At 41.4% G+C, this 19,132-nt stretch overlaps 1 protein-coding gene across 1 annotated transcript in view; it reads left to right on the plus strand.

The window, feature by feature from the left end:
- LOC124711449 (myrosinase 1-like) overlaps positions 1 to 19,132 on the plus strand; it is a 538,885-nt gene that overhangs the window by 301,152 nt on the left and 218,601 nt on the right. The window contains exon 3 of the mRNA XM_047241532.1: positions 6,470 to 6,603. Within this exon, the coding sequence (XP_047097488.1) occupies positions 6,470 to 6,603 (134 nt within the window). The remainder of the gene's footprint in view (positions 1 to 6,469; positions 6,604 to 19,132) is intronic.

Raw genomic sequence — 19,132 nt, forward strand, 5'->3', positions numbered from 1 at the left:
GGGGACGTGTCGTCTTCAGCGATGAGAGTCGCTTCTGCCTTGGTGCCAATGATGGTCGTATGCGTGTTTGGCGCCGTGCAGGTGAGCGCCACAATCAGGACTGCATACGACCGAGGCACACAGGGCCAACACCCGGCACCATGGAGTGGGGAGCGATCTCCTACACTGGCCGTACACCACTGGTGATCGTCGAGGGGACACTGAATAGTGCACGGTACATCCAAACCGTCATCGAACCCATCGTTCTACCATTCCTAGACCGGCAAGGGAACTTGTTGTTCCAACAGGACAATGCACGTCCGCATGTATCCCGTGCCACCCAACGTGCTCTAGAAGGTGTAAGTCAACTACCCTGGCCAGCAAGATCTCCGGATCTGTCCCCCATTGAGCATGTTTGGGACTGGATGAAGCGTCGTCTCACGCGGTCTGCACGTCCAGCACGAACGCTGGTCCAACTGAGGCGCCAGGTGGAAATGGCATGGCAAGCCGTTCCACAGGACTACATCCAGCATCTCTACGATCGTCTCCATGGGAGAATAGCAGCCTGCATTGCTGCGAAAGGTGGATATACACTGTACTAGTGCCGACATTGTGCATGCTCTGTTGCCTGTGTCTATGTGCCTGTGGTTCTGTCAGTGTGATCATGTGACGTATCTGACCCCAGGAATGTGTCAATAAAGTTTCCCCTTCCTGGGACAATGAATTCACGGTGTTCTTATTTCAATTTCCAGGAGTGTACATATAAAGTACCATCCCAATTTTCACAAAATGAATAAATTGGCCGAATTTCACAAAAATAGTCAAAAAATCAGCGAAATGTTACCAAAAAACATATTTGTTCCAAAATGTCAGATTTTAATAACAAAAACATCAAATTGATATGAACGAATAACAATCTGTTTTGTAAGCATTTTAACTGCTCTATGGAACATTGCTGCCCTTTTTCAAACATTTTCAATATTGTCCAAATATTTAACTATTTTTTGAGTATTTTTACATTTGTTTCATTCCCCAAATGGTTTTCAAATATGTTCCCAAGATTTCAAGGAAAAATCGTAAATTTCAAACAAAAATTAAGAAAGTATAAATATTTCAAATTTTCCAATCATCTCCTCAAGTAGGTAACAAAGGATGGTTGCTATGATGCTTTTCAGTTACATTAAAAATTCTAAAATTTCAATTAATTTTAAGAAAATTATTGAATTTTTCTAGAGGTATTAAACGAAATACCAAAATAAATTGAAAAATTTCAGCTACCTTATAATTACGAAAATTTTGTTAAAATACTTAATTCCTTAAATGGAAAACTTTATGCCTGAGTGATTCACACACCCAATAGGCTGTTGAACATCACAAACAATTAAACTGTAATTAACTGTTACACTACATCAAAATACAAACTTTATTAATGAGACAGGTTTATAATCTAAACATTAAAAAACCAAAACTATTAAAATTAATTCCTGATGCTTAAAAATAAGATGTAATTAAAAATTTATCTGTGTAAGAGGAAGCTGAGAATAAAATTTGTGCTGCTAATACATATTCCTTAAAAGAATTAATAGCAAATAAAACCAAACCTACAGAGGATAATTTGGATTATGGTTATTTACAGAAAATGTGTTTGATAACAATTTAATGACAAATATTGGAGATATAAATTGTACAAAAGATGAATAAAAGTAAATCAGGAATGACAATTTCTTAAACAACTTTAATTTTTGTAAGGAACATCATATAGAAGGAGGATGCATAATTATTGTAAATAACAGTAAAACTGTTGTTAAATATTATTTAACATAGATTAATCATAATTCCTGTATAAAAAGAAGTTATAATTTTTTCAAATTTTTAAAGTATTTTTTATATTTTAGTAAACTTATCCAACAATCTGTAGGATCAAATTCTACACTATTTTTAAAGTTTGTATTAGTATTCAAATAGTTACTTCTAGTCTTGTAATTCCATTTTTTTTACTAAATCAGAACTAAATGTTCCTCTTAATCCTTTATCAAGACATTTTGCTAGGTTTTTTTAGTGATTACCTAAATTTATATTTATTGCAGTGCTTGTTATTTGACAAATTTGTTAGATATTTTTATTCCAGAATTATGATTAAACCTTGGTAAACAACATTTACTAACAGTTTTATCATTATCTACAATAATAATACAACCTTGTTCTGTTTCATCTTCTTTACAAAAATTGTTGTTTAAGAAATAATTAGTCATTTACATCTCATTAAAATTACTGAAAATCTTGTGTTATGTCTAAAGGAAGCAAACAATAATGTTCAGTAGCTGTTTAAAATTTCTGGTAATGCTTCTAATAATACTAATAATTTTCATGTGCAAAATCTTGTTTATATGGCATTAGTTTTAAATTTTTATTATTTATTATATATTATTTTGCTGGTTTTATGTTTTATTTCTACAACTCCACTAGTTTTTTCTATTAAAAACTTGTGGTAATTAAGCTAAATAAATTGATTTGCTAATGAAATGTTGGAAATTGGCTTCTTAAATAACTGTTAAGTGATCCACAAACATCGTTTGTTCCAATAATTGTCCTTCTAAATCTGCAGATTTTGTAATTTTAACAATCGTCATATTATCACAAGAAGGTTCTGTTATTCATTCAGATTTGCTTACTTTTTGTTCATCTTTTGTATAATTTATCTCTCCAATATTTGTCATTAAAATGTGGTTAAATATATTTTCTGTAAGTAACTTTAACCCAAATCTCTCATTGTGGATTTAATTTTACTTTCTAATAATTCTGTTCGAGAATATGTATTAGCAACAGCATTTTTGTTATCAACTTCCATTGATATAGAAAACATTTAATTACAATTTTATTTTTATGTATTTTTAGTTAAATCTATTATTTTTATATATAAAATAGTTTATTAATAAAAATAAGGAATAAATTTTGGAATTTGTTAGTAAATATGTTGACTGTATTTTAATAGTATCTGTTTTTGTGACAGTTTAGAATATAAACCTGTTTCATTAATATGATTTCTATCTGGCTGTAAGTGTGTGTTAATTACACTATAATTCTTTACAATTTTAAGTATATTTCGTTGAATGAGCAAATCGATCATTTAGAATCTTTTCTATTAAAGAAACGAAGTATTTTAACAAAATTTTTTGTAGTTTTGTTAAAATTTTGAAGTAGCTGATATTTTTTGATATAAACATTTTTGTATTAAATACATTTTTAATATTTTATTTAATAACTTTAGAAAATGTATTAATTTCCTTACTATTCATTAATTTTTTAAAGTAGCTAGAAGCCCTTCTTCCATATCTATTTGAAATACCATAAACATGAACCAAGTGGCTTTTTGTTATTATGTTAAATATATCAATGGACACTAGAGATACCCAGTTGTTTATAGCTGTTCACATTGTTCTAATAATAAAAATTTATAGAATATATGAGGAATGAAGATAATACATTTCTGGAATTGAAGATATCAGACCATTAACATCTGAAGAGCAATCAAAGCCTAATAATTCAAATACATATTCATTGTCTAGGTGTCATTGTTTATAAAAACAAATAAGTTTGTCATCATGCTCATTTAATTGGAAAATATATAAGTCCATTATGTAATACTGGTAATCTACAACTAAATCATCCAAGCTTTGTAACAATTTATTTATGTGATTTATTAGAACATGATGCTCAGTTGTTTATAAAAGAACTTGATTTTGAGAAAAAAAGAAATAGATTTGATACCAGATAATTAGATATATTAGCCTTGGAAAAAATAGAAAATCTGACGAGATATACATTTAAAATTAACCATCAAGTCTAAACAAACGTTTATCGAATTTAAGATGTGATCAAATGACAACATTAAACTTTTTTTCCAGAAAATGTAGTAAATTTTGTAGTTAAATGTGATTTATCATTATGATTATACAGAGAGTTGGAAAAAATTTGAAGAAACAGGCCTTTTCTCAAAACATATTTTCTGTTGCAAATTAAATGAATGCGATGCTGTTTATCAAGATAATATACATGTGGAACTAGTTTGAGCAAATTTTAGTACAAAAAATCTTGGTAAAAATTATGATTTATATCTCAGAATTAATGTTTTGTTACTATCGAATATTTCTGAAAATTTTAGAAAACCTTTTATAGAAGGTCATGAGTTACATCGATCTTGGTATTTCACAGTCCCTGATTTAGTTTTTGATTTGATGTTAAAAATAAATGGAGTTAAATTACAGATATTGGATGATAATCACATGATACTATTGACTAAAAAAGGAATTACAGGCCAAATATCTCAGTGTTGTAAAATATAGCCAAGGAATATAATAAATATTTGAAAAATAATGATTCTAATCAATAATCAAATTATTTTACATACTTAAATGAAAGTGGACTATGAGTCACTATTTTCTGTGTGATGAATTTTAATGGGATAATCAAGATTATTCTGATTCTAAAAAAAATAAGTGAAATTTCTGATACTTCTCAATTTCAGTACATTTTTTGAGCAAATTTAGAGTATTCAAAAAATTAAATCATGAACAAAAGATTTACCATTAGTTCCTGAAAAAAATTGTGCCTGGGACAAAAGAAAAACATTGTTAACAATTTTGAATGACAAACATGATTATCTTATGCACTACACAAATCTTAGTATTGCCTCTTGGAATGAAGATAACAAAAGAACATTATGTTTTAATATTTAACCAATCTCATTGATTGAAAAAGTATATAGATTTAAATACAGGAATGAAGGGTAAAGCAAAAAAATTTGAAAAATGTTTCCACAAGTTAACGTATTATTGAATATTCAGAAAGTCAATGGAATATATTAGAAACATAGTGGGCAGAAAATTAGTCTTTTTAATGACGCGCTTTTATATGAAATGTCAATCGTTAAGATCGACCTAAGCATTCAGATTTTAGCATTCAGGTCTGTTACAAAACTTATTAGGTCCACTTCAACGGTAAATCCTAAGCTATTATAGATATGATCAATATTCAAGTTTTATTGGGGTCACCATGAACATTTATGGAGGACAGCAGATTAAAATTACCTTGGCTTGATTCTCTGCACTAAAACAGAATTAAATAGTTTTCATAAAGGTTTCCCTTTATGGCCGATCTTAGGTCCGCCATATTTAACACTGCTACGTCTCCTTAGCCACAAAGGCCTTTTATTGGGTTTCCCTGTGACGTAGGTTCTCTTCTGTCTCACTCCCACACTATAGTGCCTAGGCCTCAATAGACAATAGATAATAGACCCCAGTCAGTTTCCCCATCTCATGGTGAATCTGCGCCCTTTGTGGCACCTGGCCCTGGACGACAGGGTTCGTTGCGCAATTCCTGTAGGCTGACTCTTTCGGTCATATAGTTAAAGGAGAGCGCAATGCCCTTTAACTCACAGGTTTAATTTTGCAATGGACTTGAAAAGCAGCTGTGAGAAACGAGCATCCATTAACCTGCCTACTGGACAGTTTTATCCTACTCACCTTAGCGGCCTGTGGAATTCCGGAGACAACCCCATCTGTGGAGCATAGTGTGATATTGGCCACCCACATGCTCCTGTCAAGGTGATTTCAGTTGTCAACGCGAATCTGAGTCAATCTTAGCCACCCCCCTGTGCGTCCGCGGTCGCGGGTTTGTGACTGAATAAAGCGTCTCGCCTCTTTATAGTTCAAATGCCAAAAAAGACGACTGTTGTTGTTTGTAATGTAGATATTTGACTTTTTTTTCATTAAAATCTGACTTTTTGGTAAAAACCTGTTTTTTGGTGATATTTTGATGATTTTGTGCTATTTTTTGTTAAATGTAGTGAAACTTGACAGATTTGATGATTTTGTGATAATTGTGGCAGGAACCCCAGTATATATCTGCTTGTAGACTAATCTGCAAGGAAATCGAAGTGGAAATGAACACATCAGTAAGAAACAGTTCATTCTTTGAACAGCAAATCAGAACGCCCAAAACTCAATCACGAATTGAACAGTAGCGAAGTAACGAGATAGTAAGTGCAACAGTAGATGAGTTGCAGAATTCAAGCAAGGTATCAGGAAACTACAATTCACACTAAAAGATTTGAAAAGTAAAATAGAGAAAATGAGGAAAGTCAGAGATAAAGACAGCAAATTAGAAGCATTCTAAACAAACAGACAATGTGAAGGGTGGTTTATGATGGAGAAAGAAACTTAGGATCCGGGGGAAGTCCTACTGGTCCAACACGAAATTGGAAATCCCTTTTTAAAAATGAAAGAGGGCAAAAAATATAAATAAATGACTACAAGAGTATTGACATATTGTTCTTAATCTCTCCAGTTTGGTGGTTCGTCGGCTCCATCAGACTTTGTCCCCAGTGTTAGTTTGATGTACGAATTTCTGTCGTGGCCTTCTGACCTCTACCATTCCCTGTAACTGGCGCAGTGCCTGGGTGCTGACCGTGTCCGTGTGCTCGTGTGTCCAGGAAAGGGCGAGAACATCTGGGACCGGTGGACGCACCAGCACCCCGACTGGGTGGCCGACGGCAGCAACGCAGACGTCGCCTGCGACTCCTTCCACCGCTTCAAGGAGGACGTCCAGGCGCTCGTCGACACCGGGGTGAGTCGGTCAGAGGACAACTCTCCACTCTCAGCAGTACACAGCGGCCCACACTGCCCGTGCGTGCTGTAGCGTGTACCACCAACCAGGAACGTCGCTTCTCCGTCCGTCAGTTGATTCAGATTGCTAACAATGGACAAAACTGAAATGAATCCTTTAATCCTGATTTTTGTTCTTCCTTCACCTCTTAAAATTTCTGGCGCGAGTATTGCGATCTTCCTCATACACACACACACACACACACACACACACACACACACACACACACACACACGCGCGCGCACGAAACTTTGTGCAATACTTTTTTAAAACTTACTATATTGTAATATAAAAAAATTCGTATAGCACTGTTCTCTAGATAACTCCAAGTGGCTGTTGCGTAGCCTATTCGTAAAGGGACTTATTCCTCCATCGACAATTACCCTAGCCCTCGCGTTGTGTGAGGGCTGACGGCAGATGGCTGTGGTTGTACAATCTAGTGTTTATGTTGCATGATGACCATGAGAGCAGGTAAAAGGTGAATTCCTGTGCCGTTGCGCAGCCTGTTCCTCTCGAATAGCGCCAGGTGGACCACGGGGTTTAACATCCACCTGAGGGTCGTAACACCGTCAATAGTGCTGCATGGTTTCACTACTCGAGACAGTGCCAAGGTTTCGGATTTAACCCAGGACGTCGGCGCATACGCTGCTGGTCAGGAAGTTTAGGCCGCCGCCTCTCCTCCCCTTGTCGGGGAGACCCCGCTGGTGAGAGTTTCCTCCACTGGCAGGTTCAGAACTGGCTTCACGCGAGCAAAGCGCCGCTGCACAGGTGTACACCGCCACTACAGTCCGGGGTACCTCAGAATTGTGATTCGTAGTTGGATGAAGTAGCGACAGGACGTCAGGGACGTTCGGGAGGTGGGAAAGTGGTACGGGGGGACAGATGCGCTGGGGAGAGAGCCTTTAATAAGTAGTGACATGTCGGTAAGAGCGTCAGAGGCCTGAGGTGAAGAACCGACTTCGAAGGAACACAGTACTATGAGAGGTACATCGAATTCGCGGTGGCGCCGTACCCTAGTACACGGCTAGAAGAGACAAAACGAAATAGCGTAGCGGTCAAGTTGTTCCACAAATTTCTTGTTTCACAAGTTGTGTTCAGTATCCCCTCGCTCGTTTTTCGATCTAACCATTTAATATTCATCATTCTTCCCTACCACTGCATTTCAAAAACCTCTATTCTCCTGTTGTCGAAACTGTTTAACGTCCATCTTCCACTTCCATACATCTACATCTACACAGATACTCTGCAAATAACATTTAAATGCCTGGCAGAGGGTTCTTCGGACCACATTCACAATTCTCTATTATTCCAATCAGGTGTAGCGCGCAGAAAAAACGAACACCTATATCTTTCCGCGCGAGCTCCCTTATTTTATTGTAGTGATTGTTTCTCCCTATGTAGGTCGGTGTCACCAAAATATTTTCACATTCGGAGGAGAAAGTTGCTGACTGAAATTTCGTGAGAAGATTCCGTCGCAACGAAAAACGCTTTTGTTTTAACTATGTCCACCACAGGTCCTGTATCATTTCAGTGACTCTCTTCCTTGTTTCGCGATAGTACAAAGCGTGCTGCCCTTCTGTGAACTTTCTCGATGTACTCCGTCAGTCCTATCTGGTATGGACCGCACACCACGCAACAGTATTCTAAAAGAGGACGGGCGGAGGCTGTCTCTTTAGTAGACATCTTACATTTTCTAAGTGACCTGCGAGTAGAGCGCAGTATTTGGGTACGTTTCACCATGACATTATCTGTGTGTTCTTTCCAATTTAAGTTGTTTGTAACAGTAATCTAAATACCCGCATTGCAGACAAATACTTTCATAGAAGACTTCCTAATACTTAAATCTACATTCCATGATAAATTTCTCTTCCTGAGAAACGATTTTCTTGCCGTTGCGAATCTCCACTTCATATCCTCTCTACTTCTGCCATCGTCAGTTATTTTACTGCCCAAGTAGCAAAACGTCTCATTTCCTGCTCGAACTCCCTCAGTATCACCCGATGAAATGGAGTGTCGTGAAATGGTTAGATTTCTGCGTTTTAAGGGGAACGGCACTGCAACAGTCCATGCTGAAGTGACATCACTGTTCGGGCACAGTGCACCATCGTGTGGTACGGATGGTAGTTGGTGCACACGATTCCATTGCTGTCAAACAAGTGTTATTGGCGGAGAACCAAGAGGCGATCCATCTCTCCGTGACGAATCGGGAATCGCAAAGGCAGTGGAAGAAGCCCTGGTGCTCACAGACTGGTGTATCGCAACAGAGGCCACGGTGGGAAAGGCGGAAACCACTCACGCATCAGCTCTCAGCGTCTTGTGTATTTAGAACAGGGCAGAGCTAGCCGCCTGCTGGGTTCCAAGGGCTCCCATACCTAGAGGCAAGGGGAGGGCGGGGGCTGTGGCCCCCGCCCCCGATCCCCCCCTAGCTCTCATAGAAAAGAGAAAATATAGTGTAGTCAGGTGTTTCTCGTTCAAGAAAATGTTTTTCAAGTTAGTGTTCTGCAAGTTCTTAACAGGGTCGGAATGAAGCTTTTTTTACGGCTACTTACACGTTGCCACTCGTCTTCCAAAGTTTTTAATACTCCACACCCCCAGCCCCTACAGACTAGTGTGGGCGACGTTGTTTTGCTGGGTTGCACGGCAGCTCGCAGCCATTCTAAAAGCCCGCCAGACCGAGGCAGCAGCGGTAAATTTGGCGGCAATATCAGGCCAATCCACATCACTTCTTCAGTCGCCTGATCGCGATGAGCGAGTGGCTGGTGTTACACTAGAACCGCAAAACAGACGGGCAGAGCGAGCAGTGCAGACAACCGGATTCACCAACACAGGAGACGGAGAACACCCTGCCAGAGTCGAGCAAGGGGATGTAGAATGTTTTTTGGGACTGCGTTGGTATGGTGCTAACGGGTTATGGTCCTGCGTGGGGCAAACTGCCATAGGCCCGTACTATTGAAATCACGTGACGAAGTGACAGCGGGCTACCAAGATGGAGCTCTCTGCGGCAACCTGTCCGAGCGGGTTTCTTTCTCTACGACAACGGCCCGGTTCACGCTGAACGGATCCTCTCTCATGATGGAAGACGTGAGTTTCGTCGGGGGTACGTTTCCTACAAAGCCTAAAAACAGTCACTGACGGATAAGGTCTGCGAAGAGTCATCCATTGTTGGCAAAAAATCTTTCCATTGAATGGTGAATATGTGAGGAAGACATAAGTGAAAATTTCACTCTTGAAATACAGGAAGAGTGGGATGAAATTATCAAAAGGGAGAGAAAATAAACGATGATGGCAAATTCTGAAGAGAGAATTGAAATATCACTACACTTGTCCACTATATGTGAGGAACCATATTTGGAAGAGACACATGCTGTCAGTAATGGGACAAAATTTACAAGAAACATAGGAAGACAGTTTTGGGAGAGGTCGAATTAGAACAAACGCCTAGAGCCATGGGGGATAGACAATACTTGCGCAATGCGTGATTCGCGTCATGTCTGTTACGGCAATTATTTTCTGCTTCTGCGGTCAGTGTGGGACGGGTGGTAAATAGCTGTCGCGGATGACACTGGGTGGTCGCGGCGTTCCATTCAGGCCCCGCCCAGGCGGCGGAGCACGAAGGAGAAAGTTCCTCCAACAAAACCCAGTGTCTTAAGTAAATGGCTCACTGAAATAGTCATACGGCAAGCATCTCTTCACCATATTGCATGTAGAAGCCTATCTCATAACATAATGTGAACTTATTTCTGAAGTAACTACTTCTATTTTGTCTTTAAGTAACATCTGTATGAATAACGTGTAACCTCCCCCTCACTTATCGACCTTAATGACAGTGAAAAATTAAACCGCGTGTACCTAATGGAAATTTGGGAAAAGCAATCGTCACCGAAGTTAATCCGTCGCTAAAGAGGGAGGAAGGGTTACATCTAAATAAAAGGAAAAATGCAAATGAAATTGGTTGAAATTAATTTTGAAAAAGGGTAAAGTTAATAAAGAAAGTAAATGTGCGGTCGTTACGTTAACAATTAACTGGTATTAATTAGATATTTGAGATTTGGGGAAAATTACGGTCGCGAGTCCTATGGATAACTACTATAATAACTGAAGAAGAAAGATTAATGCACATATAATTAGCACTAAACGCGTGGAAACTGAAGGTTGACGCGTGTTGTGTGAAAACTGAATGTTTGTCAGAAGTAATAAATTTCGCTACACCCTGACTTGATTTAACAAAAGAATTAATAAAACCGGAAAATTGAAAGTTAATTTAGTGACTGAAATTAATAGTGAACTTTGTTTCTGAAGCACTACGAAAATAAATAAAATAATGTTACTATTGGGCTACCTCAATCATTTCAAAAGCTGCTTGAATCTATGCAATTTAGAAATAAGAGATTTAACTTTGAACTTGAATTAAATGATTTTGAACAATTAACAATAGTAAAATTTAGTACATACCAAAAATGGTTCAAATGGCTCTGAGCACTATGGGACTTAACTTCTGAGGTAATCAGTCCCCTAGAACTTAGAACTACTTAAACCTAACTAACCTAAGGACATCACACACATCCATGCCCGAAGCAGGATTCGAACCTGCGACCGTAGCGGCCGCGCGGTTCCAGACTGTAGCGCCTCGAACCGCTCGGCCACTCCGGCCGGCTTACGTACCAAGCTGAGCTGCAGTCACAGGTAAGCTAAAATATGGTAACGAAACTCGCACTCTTAATTTGTGCTTGTGTAATCTAAATATAGTTCTGTTTGGTTATTGTAGCCAGCTATGAATACTTTAAATAAACTTTGAAATTAAAGCACTGAAATGGAATTATATTACTTTAACGCTGGCGTTTGAATTTCAACGACACTCATTTCGGAAAAGGAAGGGACCCTCCTTGGTAATGCAATTGGGACAATGAGCAACAAAGGTTCATGTTAAGTTGCTGTATTTTAGTGATGCAAACGGAAGAGTTTGAAAAGCTGAGGTCTGCCATACAGTTCTAAAACTTTACGTGGTTTCAGTCTTCCTTGTTGGTTGATTGAAGGTTTGAAGCCGTCGATCGAGGAGGTGGCGACAATCAATCATTGTCGGCCGTCGCTGTTGCAGCAGCTGCATGTTGGCGCGCCTTCTTCTCGACATGGTCACCAGGCGAAACGGGCTCTTGATGTGCGCCAGCTAATGCTTCCCGTCCGCGACACCGTGTCAGAAACTATCATAGCAAGTCGAGCGCAATTACATGCTGCCAAACCTCGAAAGCGCGGCAACTCGCGGGAGCGTCACACAACACACCTGCTCCACCGCCCTATTCCAGCCAGAGTCCGCTCTGCCCTCGCTCCACGCGGCAGAGTTAACACTACCAAAGATCCTAAACACTTTGGTTCTCCACACTACCTATCGATGTAGTCGTTCGATAGCATAGTTTTCCCTAGGCAAGACCCAACGTAAAAATACAAATAATATTTACAAAACAAACCAATTATACATCGACATAATTGCATATATATACAAATTGTAAAACAATTACAATATATAAAGACACAGAAATGTCATATCTTCAGGTAACAAAATAAGGAAAAAATTTATAGTACAACAGATGGAAATGGGAGGATATGCATTTCCGGCGTTACAAACGGCTGATGACGTTCGAATCATGCTCTATACGCATGGTAGTGTGGTAAATTAAACATAAAATAAGTAAATGGATGGGCAACAGAAAATACAAATAATTATTCCACAGTCACAGTTCCTAAACTTATGCACCCTGGCTACAATTAATAATAATAATAATAATAATAAAAATAATAATACAGGGGACAGTCAAAAAGTAATGCCTCGTTTCTTTTCTTTTTTAATTAGTCAAGAATTTAAAATCAAACTAAATAGCTTGGAAACCAAAGCATTGACGGTTCTTTTCTGACATCTCAGTATAATCGCCGTCAGTTTCCCCAGTTAAAAACAAGGGCATGTATTCCAGTGCGGTAAAACGCACGGTCCTGCTTCCGAAGCCATTGACGGCCTCTTCATCAGCAAAGTGAATCCCGCAATGAGCTTCTTTCAGCGGCTCGAGTTCTGATGGTGCCAGGCCAGGGCTGTACGGGGGATGAGGCGGGACTCCGCTTCCAGTTCTCACAGTCTCTTCAGTGACGTGACGACTCGACTGATGTTCGGTCGTGCATTGTCACCTGCCATAGCTTTTGCTGGGTGAACTCCCTGAAGACGAGCTTGAATCTGTTTGAGGGCTCTGACGCCGGCTTCGGTGGCCGAGCGGTTCTAGGCGCTTCAGTTCGGAACCGCACGACTGCTACGGTCGCAGGTTCGAATGCTGCCTCAGGCATGGATGTGTGTGATGTCCTTAGGTTAGTTAGGTTTAAGTAGTTCTAAGTTCTAGGGGACTGATGACCTCCGATGTTAAGTCCCATAGTGCTCAGAGCCATTTGAACCATTTTTCTTAGGTTTCTGACGTATCGGACAGAATTTATTGTGCATATCTGCTTCAAAAAATCAAACATAATCACAGCTTTCTGCATCTCAAAATACTGTGGCCATAACTTTCCCAGTCGAACGCACAGTTTTGAACTTTTTCTTCTTTGGTGAGTTTCTGTGATGCCATCCGACTGCATGAGTATTTGATTCTGGTTCAAAAAAATGTAACCCATGTTTCGTCTGCGATCACAACTTTTTCCAGAAACTCCTCATCCTCCAAACGCAACAGCTGCAAGTGCTTGGAGGCAAATTTTTTTGTTGTATCTTTATTCTGATCGGTTAAGATTCTTGGTACCAAAGTTGCACAAACCAGTGAGTATCCCAACTGTTGAATAACCATCACACTGCGTTTACTGAGGGAGGTACCGCGACACAATTTATCTGCAGTCACCCTGCGATGGCCACGAATGATGTCATCGACTCGCTGAGTGTTGTCTGGACTCACTGCAGCCACAGGCCTACCGCACCGCGATTCGTTAGCCAAAGGCGTTCACCCTTGCGCTTCGTTACAGCGACGAACCCATCGTCTAACAGTACTCGTATCCACCGTTGCATCAAGTCTACACATTCTTCCGTCTCGTATGAGTGCGTATGGGCGCTTTATCTTCTGCATTGAACGTATCTGTCACAGATTGCTGTCTAGTACGAGCATCGATGTCTGCCATTTTGCGAGCGACCGCAGAACCGGCATCTGTTGACGCAGAAAGTTACTACTGCAATAGATTTGAAAAGAAGCCTTGCGGAATAGCGCCAAATTTAAATTTTTCACTTAACAAACATTATTTAAGGAATAAGGTCCTCCAGCCTGCTCATCACTGTCATCATTTCCGCTGCTAAAACATGCACCTTCGTCCACATCTCCAACCATAACAACACTAAAAACAGGCACCACTACCTTGACATCATTAACATCGCCTTCCACAGTAGTACCAACTCACCCAGTTCAATGTTTTTCATGTCTTCATTCACACACTCATTCTCCTTCTGATGGCACACACACATTTTATCCAGTTTCACGACTGATGCATTTTCAGTACTTAACATAGCTACCAAGCCAACATTGTTTAGTTTACTGTCTACAACATTGTGATCCCTCTCATTACACAAACCTCCCACATTAATTTCTACCTCTTCATTCCTAAGTTTTCTGTTAGAACTTTTTGTATAACCTCTCCTCTTATCATACTGATTAACCCCGCCCCCTCCCCCCCCCCCCCCAATGAAATAACTCATCCTCGCCTAGGATGGCTTCGATACCACATACCGTTTCCTCCATTACTGCCTTGCTTACATACTTTATTTAAAACCCCCACTATTTTTCCTATAGTAATTTTACCCTCGTAATAATAATAGTGAATTTATTTGCTATACTGACTATTCGTAACAAAATGCGTTATGAGATGAGAAGGTACACCCAGCATCGGCTGTCAGACGTGTAAGACATGTAATTATTCCACCACTCACTCGCGGATTTTACGCCCTCATCAGTCCGTGTAACAAATGGAAAGCGTGTGCCGGGTCAGGATTCGTACGGAGCGCTACCACTATGTAAGCTGTACTATGTGGAATGCCTCACTCGCCCACACACGGCTGTCTGGAGTTTATCTTGTGTGTGATATACGTGTGGAGAGACTGTTCCTAAATGGGCGGCGTGCACGGGCATCATGTTCAGCGCAACTGGTCGCGTGAGAGCGCTACGTAAGCAAGTAACGTCATGTCTTTATCGGTGCGCGAATGCAGGTCTCGAGGTAAAGCGGTTAGTCAGGCATTTGTACCATGCAGGGCTGCGCTAGTACTGTTACACAGACACACACACACACACACACACACACACACACACACACACACACACACACACTGGTGTCACCCAAGTATGGCTGGACAGCTCTGTGGTTGAAACTTCCTGGCAGATTAAAACTGTGTGCCGGGCCGAGACCCGAACTCGGGACCTTTGTCTTTCGCGGGCAAGTGCTCTTTGGAAGGTAGGAGACGAGGTACTGGCAGAAGTAAAGCTGTGAGGACGGGGCGTGAGTCGTGCTTGGATAGCTCAGTTGGTAGAGCACTTGCCCGCGAAAGGCAAAGGTCCCGAGTTCGAGTCTCGGTCCTGCACACAGTTTTAATGTGCCAGAAAGTTTCATATCAGCGCACACTCCGCTGCAGAGTGGAAATCTCATTCTAGCTCTGTGGTTAATTGCCAGACTACGAATTCAGAGGTATCTGGTTCTACCTCTAACCAGTACTAAGAGGAGGAGGAGAAGATTAGTATTCGACGTGTCGTCGACAGCGATTTCATTAGAGACAGAGCACAAGCTCAGATTAGCAAAAGGATGTGCAAAGAAGCCGGCCGTGCCCTTTCGAAAAAGGCATCCCGGCATTTGCCTTAATCGACTTTAGGAAAATCACGAAAAACGTAAATCACGAGGGACTGGACACAGGTTTGAACCGTCATCCTCCCAAATGCTCGGCCAATGTGCTAACTACTGCTCCACCTCCCCATGAGTACTAGAATTTTTACATGTCGCTCACGACTCTTTTCACGTCTGGAAGTGTTAGTGGATGTGGAAATCGCCTAAGTTCCGCTGCGGTTGGGATCCCACGTTAAATGACAGGATCCTCTATAACTAGCTGGCTAAGTCATTTCGAAGGTTGACGACAGGCCAGTGCATCCCACGTCCACCAGGAAAATGCCCAGTGGTTTTTAGCCGAACCTTCAGTCTGATGGCAACACTGTCTCCTCTCCACGTAGCAGTTCGTACACCTCTCGATATCGTGAACGACATCGAACGCCGTTCTCGACAAGTTATAGTTCGCAGGAGAGCCACGTGGTTTGGTTCTAGGATTGGGCTGTGCCGTTTGATGAAGACTGCTGGTTGCAGGCTGACATGAAAGTACGAGGTGTGGCTAGAAAAAAACCGGACTAGTACTGGTGAAACAATAAAACGAATGCAATAAGGCTGAAAGTCGCGTGGCCTGTCACGTGACTCTCGCTCCGCCTACTGCTCGAGTTTCATCTGCCTCCTGCACTCAGTCTGCCCGTGGCGTCTGTTTTAATTAGTTGACGTTTTGTCTGTGCGTCGTAAAATGTTGAGTGTACAGAAAGAACAGCGTGTTAACATCAAATTTTGTTTCAAACTAGGAAAATCTCCAAGTGAAACGTTTGTAATGTTACAACAAGTGTACGGCGATGATTGTTTATCGCGAACACAAGTGTTTGAGTGGTTTAAACGATTTAAAGATGGCCGCGAAGACACCAGTGATGACACTCGCACTGGCAGACCATTGTCAGCAAAAACTGATGCAAACATTGAAAAAATCGGTAAACTTGTTCCTTGTCAACTCCTGTTAACTCAGACACTGCTCTGATTGTTAAACGGCGATCTTGTCGAACAAGTTTACCGAATTTTTCAATGTTTGCATCAGTTTTTGCTGACAATGGTCTGCCAGTGCGAGTGTCATCACTGGTGTCTTCGCGGCCATCTTTAAATCGTTTAAACCACTCAAACACTTGTGTTCGCGATAAACAATCATCGTCGTACACTTGTTGTAACATTACAAACGTTTCACTTGCAGATTTTTCCTAGTTTGAAACAAAATTTATTGCTAACACGCTGTGTTTCTGTACACTCAACATTTTCCGACGCACAGACGAAATGTCAACTAATTAAAACAGACGCCACGGGCAGACTGAGTGCAGGAGGCAGATGAAACTCGAGCAGTAGACGGAGCGAGAGTCACGTGACAGGCCACGCGACTTTCAGCCTTATTGCATTCGTTTTATTGTTTCACCAGTACTAGTCCGGTTTTTTCTGGCCACACCTCGTACATGTGTTCCCATCGCATCCCATGAGTGACAGAACCGTTGAGACGGCCACTGGTGGCCGAGCGGTTCTAGGCGCTTCAGTCTGGAACCGCGCGACCGCTACGGTCGCAGGTTCGAATCCTGCCTCGGGCATGGATGTGTGTGATGCCCTTAGGTTGGTTAGGTTTAAGTAGTTCTAAGTTCTAGGGGACTGACGACCACCGCTGTTAAGTCCCATAGTGCTCAGAGCCATTTTTTTGAACCGTGTAGCGCGAAGGCCAGTCAGGGTTCCGCGCATACCTCAAGGTTTCTGTAACGTGAACTGCAGTGCGCGGTGTTGCGTTATCGTACTGAAATATATAATTTGGTACCCTTGTCATCAAGCGTGTGACATCAGGGTTTACCGTTCTCGCCACACACTGGCGACCATTAAGCCTCCGCTGAAAATTACCAACTCATCCTGCTTTCATATCCAGTTGCTCCTCACACCATGACTGCAGGAACTAGAGCAGTATGGGTGTCTACAGTCGCTGCTTCCTGTAACCGTTCACCAGGACATCTACTTAGGGACACGCTGGGGGTGAACAGGAGTGCCACAAACAGAGGCGAGACTCATCTCTGACCACCACGGACGTCACTCACCGTCCCACGTGTCTCTGGATGTACAGAATGGAAGCGCCTGTTGTCCGTCATACTCGTACGGTGTCGGCGGTCAACGTCTGAGGTCAGTCGACATCTCAACCCATCTTCCAGCAGTCTGTTCCCGACGTTTCGGTGTGACACAGCAGCTGTAACCTTTGCTCGGATCTCAGGTGATGTCATTTGTTATTCGCCAGAACGAATCGAACAGTCCTACGGCCTTCTTGCGCTGTTGTTCATTTGGATGGACCAATGTCTCCTGTCTTGGAGCACTGCTGTCATACCTCGTTCTACAGCTGCCAGCGGAACCTGTCTGTATTGTGCGCCTGTTTTCTCATGCCAGTGACTCGACCTTCCTCAGACTACGAAAGATGGGGATAAACTCAAAAGTTCACACCCACTGGATAAACTGTGTTGCCATCTCCACATGGAAAGTTCCAGTAACGGAAGCCACGCGCAGTCCCTATCAAGTACTCATACCGTAATCGACCCGACCCGACCTGACTGGTTACCTTCGAGCTTGCCCGTGCTTTCCTCAATAATCCAACCTCTGGAAACTAGAGACTGTCTACCGCTCGTGTGTTAAACATGCGAAGATAGTTAAACTGGCAATATTTCGGATAAACAGGCAATTCTCGTTATTCATGCTTTCAGAGACGCACCAAATGGGATGATACCAAAGTAACTGTGATTTACTGCTGTTTCATTTCGTGTATAAACCTTTCACAGAAATATAGTTTGGGTCCTTTTTGCTGCCTAAGAACTCAATAACAACAGCCTGCAGTGATATTCAGGCATACCTGTCATAGTTATTTTCTTCATAGCTGGATTCGAACGTTATTTTTTGGATTTCAGATTCAACAAACACATCCTCTTTCAAAGTGAATTAAAAAATATGAGGAAACTTCTCGCAAAAATAATTCGAAAATTCTCAATCTTTGAGTCAGACGTGCGACATACTGTTCCACTAGTGTCGGACTGGTGCTTTCATTTCTACCACTGTACTTTCATACGTGGGCTACAATGTGAAGAAGTTGGTCAAGATGATGTGAACACCGTCCGCCCCTGGTAGCTGAGTGATCAGCGCGACAGAATGTCAATCCTAAGGGCCTGGGTTCGATTCCCGGCCGGGTCGGAGATTTTCTCCGATCAGGGACTGGGTGTTGTGTTGTCCTAATCATCATCACTTCATCCCCATCGACGCGCAGGTCGCCGAAGTGGCGTCAAATCGACAGACCTGCACCAGGCGAGCGGTCTACCCGACGGGAAGCCCTCGTCACACGACATTTTATTTTATGTGAACATTCTCGTTCAAGCACAGATTCCAGTTCCTGAGTATTGTTCTCATATGAGTGTACACGCACTTTTCATCCTCTAACGTGAAGGCTGGAGCTCTGTCCCATTGCAGAGCCTGCCCAGCTGCCATGAGGCGAGATGGAACAGGGGGAGCGCAGACCCTTACTGTGCCGATGTTTGGGAGGGGATTTCCAGGTACGACATCTGACAAAGGAATACCCCAAAAAAACTCGATTAGAACCGCGATTTTTGAGCCATTTTAAATTTTCTTCCAGGGCAATATG

This window comes from Schistocerca piceifrons, chromosome 8 (assembly GCF_021461385.2).
Source record: "Schistocerca piceifrons isolate TAMUIC-IGC-003096 chromosome 8, iqSchPice1.1, whole genome shotgun sequence".
NCBI classification, from domain to species: domain Eukaryota; kingdom Metazoa; phylum Arthropoda; class Insecta; order Orthoptera; family Acrididae; genus Schistocerca; species Schistocerca piceifrons.